Source organism: Chelmon rostratus, chromosome 18 (assembly GCF_017976325.1).
Source record: "Chelmon rostratus isolate fCheRos1 chromosome 18, fCheRos1.pri, whole genome shotgun sequence".
In the NCBI taxonomy this organism is placed as follows: domain Eukaryota; kingdom Metazoa; phylum Chordata; class Actinopteri; order Chaetodontiformes; family Chaetodontidae; genus Chelmon; species Chelmon rostratus.
Genome location: NC_055675.1, coordinates 21,535,122 through 21,548,222, shown reverse-complemented (window position 1 = coordinate 21,548,222; position 13,101 = coordinate 21,535,122). Strand labels below are relative to the sequence as shown.

The 13,101-nt window shown below is 41.2% G+C and overlaps 1 protein-coding gene across 1 annotated transcript in view; it reads left to right on the top strand.

Annotated features, from left to right (window-relative positions):
• The window catches only part of LOC121622222 (serine/threonine-protein kinase D3-like), a 49,515-nt gene that overhangs the window by 33,251 nt on the left and 3,163 nt on the right, over window positions 1–13,101 (top strand). Inside the window, exons 11-18 of the mRNA XM_041959126.1 lie at window positions 5,042–5,318; window positions 9,200–9,252; window positions 10,482–10,554; window positions 10,777–10,883; window positions 11,159–11,320; window positions 12,358–12,456; window positions 12,535–12,802; window positions 13,003–13,088. Of these exons, the coding sequence (XP_041815060.1) occupies window positions 5,042–5,318; window positions 9,200–9,252; window positions 10,482–10,554; window positions 10,777–10,883; window positions 11,159–11,320; window positions 12,358–12,456; window positions 12,535–12,802; window positions 13,003–13,088 (1,125 nt within the window). The remainder of the gene's footprint in view (window positions 1–5,041; window positions 5,319–9,199; window positions 9,253–10,481; window positions 10,555–10,776; window positions 10,884–11,158; window positions 11,321–12,357; window positions 12,457–12,534; window positions 12,803–13,002; window positions 13,089–13,101) is intronic.

Below are 13,101 nucleotides of genomic sequence, written 5' to 3'. Positions count from 1 at the left end.
AGACACGAACATTCATGAGACATTAAAGAAACAATCTCAAAGATTTTCATTGAAATAAATGTCTGTTAAGTCACTATCGCTGAATGAGTTAACTCAAGGTGATTGAGCCTAAAGCCCAATGAAAACAGTGCATATTTATATATGTGCAGTATTACACTTGAGTGTCTGTGACATTCCCAGAAAAAATGCTGTATTAAGTTACTGTTAATGCAAACCGGACATTTCCTACTGCTGCAGCTTCACATTAAAAGCACTTAACTAATCACAGGAAATGCAATATCACTGAAATAAGCACTTACTGCTATTGTTCGTGTAAATGCATCTAAAGAGCCACGTCATTTTCATACATTTTTAAGAGCAGCTCTGTAGCAACCAAAAACGTAATAACGGCCAATAATGTAATAACTACCAATAACGTAATAATTTTGGCCATTTAAATGTAATAAAACCAATAATGTAATAACTTGCCAATAATGTAATAAAACCTTTGAGCCAATAACGTAATAACTTTTTGCCAATAATGTAATAAGTTATTACATTATTGGCTGATTATTACATTATTGGCCTAGTATTTAAAAACCCTTTGAAAATGTAATAACTGGTGCTGATAATGTAATAATATTATATATGACTGTTATTTTTTTTTTATTTTCGCTGTCAAATATGTCTAGTTTATGCTCAGGTTGATGCCACGGAATGACCACACAGTGATTTCAACACAATTGTGAAACATTTTAAGTTCTGCACTGCGTGCCTGTTTCTAATCTGCATTGAGATGCAAACTTCTACCATGCTAATTATATGTTTGCAAATGGATGATGCTTAGTGTTATATCCAGAACACTCATAGTCACTAAAGTTGCTAATTAAGTGGCAGCACAATTTTACCCATTCAAAATTCCAAATTTATTGAGTTTGCTCTAATCCTAGATATATCCATGCTTGGGACATTCAATCAAATCTCGTGCTCATTCCAGGCACTGTCGGCAGCATTTTATCCCAGCCTCTATATAAGAGAAACACTTGAGGAGAGCCTAGAGCTGGACAAAGAAAATGACTTCACCATCAGTATTATGAAGCTCTACAAGGCTGCTGGACGCAGTGGTCTCAGTGCACGGATAAGGGAGTTGTTTGGCAAACATAGCCAATGGATGAAAGCCTGGCTAATTCTGAGTTATCTGAGTTTTGGGCAGTACAAAGTTAAGGACATCTTCTGGAAAAAGTAATGCCAGTTTTGTTATCCCGCACGTTTTTTCTTCCCATTTTTCATCTTCAGCCAGAATTTCCACGCGTAACTAGTCCCGCAGCTTTGAGAAAAACGTGTGGCTCAATCTGGAATGGTGTGCTACGATTTTTATAGCTCTTTTGTCAATAATTGGCAAAGTTATATGCAAAAAACTGCAAAGAATTTCCCATAAGAAATGAATGGGGAAATTTCCTCAAATTTCAGCCTTTTTCAATTGTCCACTGCTTCGCCATACTTTCTCCTAGAGACTTCATTCAAACTTTAAAACGTAGATAATTTTGTCAAAATGAACCTTGGCACATTTTTGATATTTCTTAAGGTTTTCCACCTATGACCATCTCAAGTTTCTCAAAAAAATGCTCAGAATTTCTCCCCCTAGAGTGGATGACATCATCACTTAGAGTGAAAGAGCCAGTGAGAAATCACCAGAATTTTTTTTCTACAATTGCCTTAAAACCCAAACGGTGAATAGGAGACACATCATTTTTGGATCTTTTTGTAGACAAACCTTTCTTCTCTCGTCAAAGTTCAATTTTAAAGGGTTATCCCCCACCAAATTTGAATAAAGAGGGATCTTGCATCAGATGCCCTGCTCTGCTGCTCCATTTAAACCCATACAAACTCCTGTTTTCTGAGGCGCAGCCTGCTGGAGTGTGTCTTTTTAAATCGACCATTGAGTCATTTTTCTAAAGAATATCTGGACATAAAACACACGTACATCTGGCCCAGACTTGTCCGTATCTCACAGTGTAATCGGTTTTTTGATAGCAACTACGGTTTTGTAAACAATCACAAGTTGTTCGGAAGAAACCAACAGCGAGAAAGTAGCTGTTCAGAAACAGGTAAAAAGTGGGAGAGTTAGCTCTGCTAGCCCTATTAGAAATGTTAGCACCGTTAGCTCTATTAGCGTCGTTACCTGTTAGCTCCATTAGTGTTAGCTCTGTTAGCTCCGTTAGCATTAGCTCCGTTAGCTCTGTTAGTGCCGTTAGCGTTAGCTCTGTTAGTAAAAGGAAATTTTGGATGATAATAGAGATGGTTCATTTCCATTAAATTCATTCATGTTTATTGATTCAGTTAATAAGACCAGCAGCCCCCTCATGCCACTGTCAAAATTTCGGCGGCGCCGGAATTGTCTAGTTTCATTTTTATTGTTCATGTTTTTCTACATACATATATATATATATATACAGTATATATATATACATATATATGCAGTTCAGCTTTTTGGAATGCACATACTGTGAAGCCATTTTTCATTTGAGGATGAACAATAAATAATAGTCCAAGAAAAAAATATTGTTAATTCATTTGACACCTCAACATCAAGAGAGAGAGAGAGAGAGAGAAAGAGAGAGAGCTAATGAAGAGGTTTGGAATTTTGCAGCTTACATTAGATGGATATTAATTGATGATATATATATCAACAATATAAACATATATTTTATAAAACAGCTCCAGTTTCTCACAGAGTCCAGATGTGATCTATAGGCTGTTATATCATAGAGTTGTGCTAAACCCTCTGTTAAACACCTGGATAACCTCACAGGATCTTACAGGATCAAATATCATTTTTATCTATTAATAATGAGAGAGATCAGGCAAGAGAGACAGATAGAGAGAGAATCTAAATCTTAAATTTGTCCACTGTACTTATTTTAATTCAGTGAAGTGTACAAAAAAGTGTATTATTCCCAAGAACTGCAGTCATATATAATATTATTACATTATCAGCACCAGTTATTACATTTTCAAAGGGTTTTTAAATACTAGGCCAATAACGTAATAACCAGCCTATTATGTAATAACTTATTACATTATTGGCAAAAAGTTATTACGTTATTGGCTCAAAGGTTTTATTACATTATTGGCAAGTTATTACATTATTGGTTTTATTACATTTAAAATGGCCAAAATTATTACGTTATTGGTAGTTATTACTTTATTGGCCGTTATTACGTTTTTGGTTGCTACAAGCTCAGTTTGAAATACTGCAGGAAGTAATGAAACAAGAAAGAGCCACAGTGAGCTGTTGACAGGCTGCACACCTCCAACTTCTCAGTGAGATAACCTACTCTTTTTACTGTGGCCTGCTGTCTGCAGACTCATGCTGTCTGCAGACTAAGGCTGTCTGCAGACTAAGGCTGTCTGCAGACTCAGGCTGTCTGCAGACTAAGGCTGTCTGCAGACTAAGGCTGTCTGCAGACTCAGGCTGTCTGCAGACTCAGGCTCTCTGCAGACTAAGGCTGTCTGCAGACTCAGGCTGTCTGCAGACTAAGGCTGTCTGCAGACTAAGGCTGTCTGCAGACTCAGGCTGTCTGCAGACTTATGCTGTCTGCAGCACAAACTCAGATCACTGCTGCTCACAGAATGGTGGAAAAAGACCAATAATTGCCCCCAGAATTCTGTGACTTGTAATATTAAACTACATTTGCTAGCATCGCCATTGAAATTGAAATAAGAATTTCACTTTCATTTAGTTTGAAAGTATAAAGTTTTATAAGATAAGCCTTATCTTCCCAGAGTGGAAATTCAGATGTCACAGCTGCACAAGGACAGAAATCCAAAAACGATAATAAAGAGTAATCACGGTGCAGCCACCATAGCATGCAGAAAGTTAACGCAAAAGTAGTTCAAAAAAGTTAAATCCCACCGTGACCCTTCAGGGGCTCTGTATAAAATGTAAAAGCAGCAAATTACCAGTTACCTGCAGTTTGCCTGGAGTGCTGATTTTTAATGCTGGATAAACTGTTGATCAGAGCTAGAACGCTTCAGCTCTACAGTTTTAATGAACACCTGTCAGTTATTTAGAAACCTGGATCTTCCGTTGCTGTGGCTTGATGTGAGTTTGAGGATGTTGAACTCAAAAAACTAAAAAAGTTTCTCTGACTTTTTGATCCAATTTTGAATTTCCACGAAGGGAAATTTGTTTCCCTCAAATATCAAACGATCACATATAAATTCAGGTCAGTGCAGCAGCAGCTCTGTTCATTCTCTATCATTTTCCTCTCATACTCCACCTCCTTTCATCTTGTGTCTGCCAGCGACCTGTTGCCCTTTACCACAAAGCGCTGCAGAGCCCTTCCTTTGAAGAGAAAGCAAGAGCGGGGTGAGGGAGGGGGGGATTTGTAGTGGTTTTTAGGACCTCAGGTCGCTTCCCTCCTTCTCTCTGGCTCGTCGCCACGCTGCCTCGTGCCCAAAGCGGCGGAGGCACGTCCTGCCTTTTAATCAGAGCGGCAGGATGAATAGATGCTGATCGGAGTCTGTGGTTAGGGGTGAGAAGGTGGGGGGGAAACTTGGCAAAACACAAAACGTTCAGATGACATTGAGGGGCATGAAGACACCACTGGGCCGATCGTTCTCCTTTATATGTTTGATCTGGCAGGTTTTAAGGTTTTTGGAGGGGTGGGGTGGTTTTTGGAGAGGAGGGGGGGGGGTGCACCCTGCCAGAGAAGGAAGGAAGGGAAGTTTCAAACACTGCGACTCAAAGAGCGTCTCACAGTTCAGCAGCGAGAGGAGAGGCGTTAGGATGGAGGGAGCTGAAACCCTGTCCTGTGGATTATTTCAGGACCTTGTGGATGCTTCTCATTGGCTGAAATGAGTTAAAATGTTTGTAAGTAGTACAGGTTATCAAAAGAAGTGCAGAGGTTTAGGTTTCTGAGCTCAAAGCGGAGGTATGTCTAACAAGAGCAACATTTCTTAATAGCGCTGGGCTTTTATGGTGCTTGGATGTGATCTGTGACAAAAACAAGAATCTAACGTTTGTATTGGACTTTCTGTTTATCCAAACAAACTACAGGAAATCCCCCTGTCTGAGATCCTCCAGGTGGAGCCGGCGCAGGACTTCAGCAGCCTTCCCCAAGGCAGCATCCCTCACTGCTTCGAGGTGATCACGGCCAGCATGGTGTACTACGTCGGCGAGGATAACAGCGGCCCGTACCACAACCCGGTCCTGCCGGCGTCCGGTGTGGGCCGGGACGTGGGTCAGGGTTGGGAGAAGGCCATCCGACAGGCGATGATGCCCGTCACGCCCAAAGCCAGCGTCGGCACCGGGCCCGGCCAGGGGAAGGACCACAGTGAGTAGCTGCCAAAAACAACCACTTTAGCTCAACTTCATGTTCTCTTTGCCATAAATATCCAAAAATAACAACACAGCTAAGAATCCAAGTGCATTTTTATAAACCTTCACCAGAAATACCTGGATTTTTAAAAAAGAAACAGACTATGATGGGCTCCTCTGGCGGTGAGGTCAGCTTCGAATTTGATCCCACTGAGGTGAAAGTGAAAATTTGAGAGAAAAAGGTGCTGACAAAAGACCCAGTAATGGCATAGTGACGAGTACTAATAAAGCTGTCTGGACTTAGACATCTTGTCTTCTGCTGGACAGCCGGTTGAGCAGGACAGGTGCACACAATACACCTGAATGTCATCTGCGTAAAGGCCTTTCTCTTACACCTCTCACATCGCTGATTTTTTCATATGTGATGTAAAAGAAATCAGCGAATGCAGAATACACAAAAAGGGCCAATTCTGTGTCTTGCTGAAATGTAAAATGTATTTTATCTTCTTCACGGTCAATTTAACAGCAGTGATAGGATAGGATAAGATACAGTGGCAAAATTTAGATGGACAGAATATTACACTTTTCTGCCCGAAAAAGACAATATTCCTCCTCAGCTGTTTACGTGGTTAATGAAAATAAATATTCCACTGATATTCCTGCTAACGAGCAGGCGTGCATACTCGGAATAGCGAACACAGTCTCTATTCATTCATTCAGCCACCTTCTTTAAAAGCTTTACATTACGATTTTTGCACATATTCAAAAAACCTGCTGAAATCCAAGTCTTTGATAATGTTTAAAACTCGGTGTTTCTTCTTTCGACCAGAGGCTTTTCTTTTGTGCATTCATCTTTACTCCAGCCCTGCAAGCTGTTTATATATATATTGGCATATCCCACATGTCGGAAAATGCAAACAATGCATAGTAGTCGCACACATCCAGGCAACATAAAAGGCAGCCAGACCAACAGAAGACAGCAATGAAAACATGAATGAAAACCCACTTCAGTGCAGTTTAATGGCACATCCACTTCTTTAGATTTAACTATACGAACAGAGACGCCATCTTCGTGCACATATGACGTGTGCTTCAGGAAGCATTAAGAAAACAAGGTCCCAGAAATTATCCCTGAGGGAAGAAGGAGATAAAAAAAAACTCTATTCCATGTTGATATATGTACGTATGTACGTGCCTTATTGATATCCGATATTTAACAGAAGGCAGATTTTGTTTCGTGCCTATTAGAAAGCTCCAGCCATTGAGCTAAATGAGGAATTGAACCCACAACCCCAGCAATTTCCCTGAATGTCTCTACCCTTTAACACAGTAATGGAGCCATTTCTCAAATCAGATTAGACTCTGATATGTTTTTATGTTTTAATGGATGTGTGGATTTATCTGTGAAGAGCTTCCAAATATTGTTTCAGAGACAACAGTTATACAACCCGACCAAAACCACCTACACACACACTCACACACACACACACACACACACACACACACCGACCAACCGCCTGCTGACATTTTAACATGATTGAAGGGATTTCAGAGGATTTTCCGCCCTGATTCGTCTCAGGTTAAAGTGTCTTTGTCTGAAAATAAGAGTTTTAAGTTTCATCCCAAAATGAGATCTCCAGCACTAAATGCCTAAATGGACCTCATGCCATTAAAAACATCATTAACTCTTATGGAAGACCTTCATTATTATAAAACATTTGTACTTTAGAGGATGTAGTCAGCTGTGTTTTCCACCTGTTGAGTAATTAACGTCCTGCTTCAGTGTCTTTCCAGAAATAGATGTTTTGCAATGAAATTACAGCAACGCACATCAATAAGTTAATGGAGGCATGATGTAACAAGGCGTTTTTGTTTTTTTGGATCATCTCAATGAGAAACAGTCCCACGGTGGGTCCACAACACTGTAATAATACATAGCAAGAGTAACGCAAAACCAAAAACATGACAGGAAATAAAACACATGGAGTAAAAACAGACCAGGATAACATTACAGTCCATGATTAAACACACTGAAGCTCTAATACAGACACACAGTGTCAATAAACTTACATAAAGCGTGAATAGTGATCTAACAGTGATCAGTAGGCACACAGTCACTGACGCTGCGTTCACAGACAGCTTGTTCTGTTCAGAGTTTCCTGCTTCAGTGTGAATCTGTTTCTGTCTGCTCAATATTCAGGCATTAAAGTAAAACATGTGATGTGACCTTGAAACTGTGAACATTTTTAAACTCAGCTCATTATTATGAAATGTTTCTTCATCCTGCTTCACTGATTTTATCACAAGTGATTTGTGTTGTATATTTATTTTGTGTTTTATATTATTTATTTTATCTGTATTTACAGGACAGCGCCTTAATGACTTTTCTTTAATGATGAACACTGAGGTTTCCATGATTATCTCCCCTTGCAGGAAACTGTGGTGTTAAAAGTGAGAATTAATTAGCAACAAATTACAAAAAATGACCTCCTGTTAATGAAACTAAACACATCCTGAAGCTCTTTCACAATAAAAGCCTTCCAGGAATGGGAACTGATTCTGCTCCCTGAAGCGCTCAAAGATTGTTAAAGGAACAGTTAAACATTTTGGAAAATTGTCACCTTTCTTTTCCAAAGAACTGGAGCTGGCAAAGATTATCCTATCTTAGCATAAAGAGTGGAACCAAAGAGAAACAGCTAGCCCGTCTTTGTCCAAAGTTTAGAAATCCATCCACCAGCACCTTTAAAGCTCACTACTTGATGTGTTGTACCTCTTTTGTTTGATTTGTACACAAAATGAATTGTAAAAAATTCAGGTGGAGTTCTGTGCTTTAACAACAGCTGAGTGCAGCTTCCAGAGGTCTCGTTGTCACGGTGAGGTTGCCAGGTTTGGTGCCACTTAGCACTCGGTGGATGCACCACGCAAAACCTCAAATTGTTATTTTCATATTTCTGTTTTTGTACTGATTAAACAAAAAGGTACAACCTGTTTATTCATGAGCTTTTGAGGTGCTGGTGGACTTTGGACAAAACCAGGCTAGCTGTTCTCCTCTGACCCACATCCCGACTCTCTTAATTGAATGCACATTCATAAGATTGATATTAATCTTCTCATCAAACTGTCAGAAACAAGGGAAATAGATGTTTTCAGAAATGTCAAAATGAACTGCTAGAAGACGTTCAATTTGAAATATTGCATTTACAGCAAGCAAACAACAGCAAGTTAACAAAAAAATAGATTTTGTTTTACAGAAATATGCTCATATCATAACTTGTTTTAAAACAAGTCTTTAACATTGAGGTCACTTTTACATTTACACATTTACATTTGTCCATAAAGTTACATGAACTGTCTGAATCGTGACCTAACCGATGACCTGAATATCAACAGGCTGCCCACCTACTGCAGACTGCTGGTATTGATCGCAGAGGGATGACCCAATCAAACCCCGGCTGGCGATCTGAAATCAATATCTGCTCATCAGTGGAAATTCACTCTCACACAGAACGCGCCCTCGGCTCTTTAATGTCAGGCTGGATTAACATTAGCAACAGAGCGTTTCCTTTGTATGCACACTTAATCACCAAGAAAGAGAGACAGGAAATAGACGCTTTAATTTTTGTGAAATCTGGAAAATGATTTGGAGATGGAAACATCCTCCGTGCTCTTTCATCACGTGTTGAACAAACAAATCTGTTGGTTTGATCTCAGCTGGAAATCTCCTCTGTCATCCCTTTCTTTAACAAACAAGGAAACGTAGGAAATGAGATTTTAATGATTTGAAGGTTAGAAAAATAAAGCCTCACACGTCTCTGCTGTAAGTGAGGGGGTGTACACACGTGTGTCGTTTATGGGTTCTGCATTTCCACACTGTGTTTTTTGTCTTTGTCTCCTTAGAGGAAATATCCATCAGCATATCAGTGTCCAACTCCCAGATACAAGAAAATGTGGTAAGTCGTCACTCATAATATCTCCTCATGTCACAGTTATTCACTGAGCTGAGGACAAATGTCTCGCGTGATCAGTGGTGTGCACAGACTTTTTGAAGGGCAGGGGCGGAAAGGAAAAAAAGGGCACATATAGCGTGTCCTCGCCACTGAAGAGGGCGCTTTAGCACGCGTTTTGGCTCCCAGGGGGCACTTTAGCACGCGTTTTGGCGTCCAAGAGGGCGCCTTAACACGTGTTTTGGCTCCCAGGGGGCACTTTGGAGCACGTTTTGGCGTCCAAGAGGGCACTTTAGCGCGCGTTTTGACTCCCAGGGGGCACTTTAGAATGCGTTTTGGAGTCCAAGAGGGCACTTTAGCGCGCGTTTTTCAATGCAAAAAAAAAAGTCTTTCAGGAACTGGAAGGCTACATAATTTGTCAATCACATCATGAGTACTTTTACTTCTGGTACTTTAAGTAGTGCCATTTCTGAAGTACTTTTACTGAAGTAGAATTTCTAAGGCAGGACTTGTACTCGTATTTTCACAGTGTGGTGTTAGTATTTTTCCTGCAATAAAGGATGTTAACGATAATAATGATAATAAACTTTATTTCTGTAGCACCTCTCAAAACCACAGGTATAAGGTGGTATAACATACAATATACTGCAGGTGCAAAGATGGCGAATAGAGAAGTGAAAGAAAAAAAATCACAGAGCATCATTGATTGAAAACACAACAAAACCAGGAACATCAAACACAGAGAGAAAAAACTAAATGTGAGAGAACTTCCTCCAACACTTCTGAACACACCATAACATTAGCATACTTACACAGCGTGCTAACACACCCAGAGTCAGCATGTTAAAATGAAAGTTAGCAGCCATTAAATAATGAGTACTGCTGGTGTCACGCTTCACTTGTTAGCAAGGTCACAGTAGCATGCTAATACGCTCGCAGTCAGAATGTAACTTAAGCTCGTTAGTTTGTTGATATGTGCACAGTTAGCGTGTGAGTATGCTACGTCAGCATTAATCATAACCTACAGCTGAACCTGATGGGAATCCTGAAGTGTTGGATAAGTCAACAGTTTAACCTGTTGGTGGCGCTACATCAAACATTTGAGGAGCACTCAATTCATTTAGGTTCATCCTCTGAGGACGATTGACATCTGTCCATATTTTAATGCAAATCGTTTGTTTTTAATAGTTTAGGTTGACGACATGTGAAACCTGTTTCATTTCTTTGTGGTTCAGGACATCAGCTCAGTGTACCAGATCTTTGTCGACGAGGTCCTCGGCTCTGGACAGTTTGGGATCGTCTACGGAGGTGAGTCACATCCCACATCTGCCAAAAACTGGCTCACAGCATTTATTTGAGATATAATCATGGGAAAATATAGACGGCTGCATTTGTGACTCATCTTCCTGTTTCCGTTCATTCCTGCAGATTCTCCATCACTCTCTCTAAAGTTAGATTACAGATTAATAGAAATAACAGCAGAGCTGAAATTGAGCTAAAATGTCCTCCCTCCCTCCTCGTCCTCCGCAGGTAAACACAGAAAGACCGGCAGAGACGTGGCGATCAAAATCATCGACAAAATGAGGTTTCCCACCAAGCAGGAGAGCCAGCTGAGGAACGAGGTGGCCATTCTCCAGGTGCGACTCTCCGGTTCTTAGCAGCTTAACCCACCAGGGAATAAAGGAATAAAAACTCTGCTCATAAAGCAGGAACAAGCTCTTAAACTAAAGCTTCACATTTCACTTATTTTACCTGCTGTGGTGCATTTCATTCTATTATTTTCCTTTTTATCTGTTTGTCTTCAACTGTAAATAAAATGTTGAAAGAAATTTTAAAAACAGAGTACTGAGACCATCGCTAACGCTGTAGCTCATTGTTCTTGTGTTTAATGTCCTCCACCTGCCTCCGACAGAACCTCCACCACCCGGGGATCGTTAACCTGGAGTGCATGTTCGAGACGCCCGAGCAGGTGTTCGTCGTCATGGAGAAGCTTCACGGGGACATGTTGGAGATGATTTTATCCAGCGAGAAGAGCCGACTGCCCGAGCGCCTCACCAAGTTCCTCGTCACGCAGGTCGGTGAAACTCGGCTCACGTTCACTGAGCTGCACTTAAAGGATAACTTTCGTTTTTTACAACCTGGACCTTATTTGTAGCATTAAATACGACCATTTACTCACCCAGACAACTTTGGTGGCATTTGGAGTCGTTTTGAAGAAATTAGCCCCAGAGGAGCGGCGCGTATATCCGTATAATGCGAGTACTCGGGGCATCCATGCGCAGCCTCTATATAACGCATAATCTGCGGAAACTCGTTCATATTCCAATATTTTGTTATGATATGCTGGTGCTATTCCCCTCTGAGCCCGTGGTGGCATGTTATCAACATCCGGCGTCTCTAGACAACTACCTCTGACGTGGATGATGTCATTACCGAACACCGGGCGCTGCGAGCAGCCAGCCACAACACGGCTGACTCTGCGGCGGTCGGCTACGAATACGCAATAACGAACCATAGCTGTGCCATATCATAACTAAATATTGGAATATGGCTAATTTCTTCAAAACGACTCCAAATGCCACCAAAGTTGTCTGGGTGAGTAAATGGGCGTATTTAATGCTAGAAATAAGGTCCAGGTTGTAAAAAACGAAAGTTATCCTTTAAAACCATCAGTTTTTAAAATGGTTGCTGATTAATTTTTATTAATTTAGTAATTTGACTAATTGCTTAATTGCCTGATGGTTGCAGCTCTAATGTGAAGGTTGTGTTTACAGCCTGTCCCGACTGACCAAAACACGTATTAATGCGTCTTTAAACGTCGTGGTGTCAGATATAGAAGCACGATTCTGCAGCCACACAAAACATTTCATCAGATTTAATCAGACCCTGATTTTGATGCAACAATCAGGAGATTTGATGATTATTAGAAAAGTAAAGTTTTGTTTTTTGAGTTTTTAAGACAGGTCCAGGTTCAGGTGCAGGCCAGCGAGCGTTGATCCAGATCAGCTGTCGGCAGGATTCGTGTTGATGTGAAGCAGATTGTGTTTGCACGTTCAGAACTTGTGAGCGTCTTGCCTGGTTTTCTCTGGCTTTTACGTTTTTTGTGCGTAGATCCTGGTGGCGCTCAGACATCTTCACTTCAAGAACATCGTCCACTGTGATCTGAAGCCTGAGAACGTTCTCCTGGCCTCAGCAGAACCTTTCCCTCAGGTTAGAACGAATCTAACTCACATCACTTTGATGGAACTTCAGAGCTCAGCAGCAAACTCCACCTCTGTTGTCCTGCAGGTGAAGCTCTGTGACTTCGGCTTCGCTCGCATCATCGGGGAGAAGTCGTTCCGTCGCTCGGTGGTCGGCACGCCGGCCTATCTGGCGCCGGAGGTGCTTCGCAGCAAAGGCTACAACCGATCTCTGGACATGTGGTCGGTCGGAGTCATCATCTACGTCAGTCTGAGCGGGACGTTTCCCTTCAACGAAGACGAGGACATCAACGACCAGATCCAGAACGCCGCCTTCATGTACCCGCCCAACCCCTGGAAGGAGATCTCAGAGGAGGGTAAGCGGTGATGATCAAATCACAGATTTGGGTGTTTTAAATGTGAAAGTGAGACATAAAGAGACCATCGCACAATAAAATGGTGAAAAACATACAGTGTGAATCTGAATTTTTCTTAAAGGTTTTAATGTCAGAAAACCTAAAAGAGACGAGCGTCGTGTCTGAAGGATTGAAAGCAGATTGTTTGTTGTTCCTCACAGCCACGGACCTCATTAACAACCTGCTGCAGGTGAAGATGAGGAAGCGCTACAGCGTGGACAAATCACTGAGCCACCCCTGGCTGCAGGTAACTGAGCTGC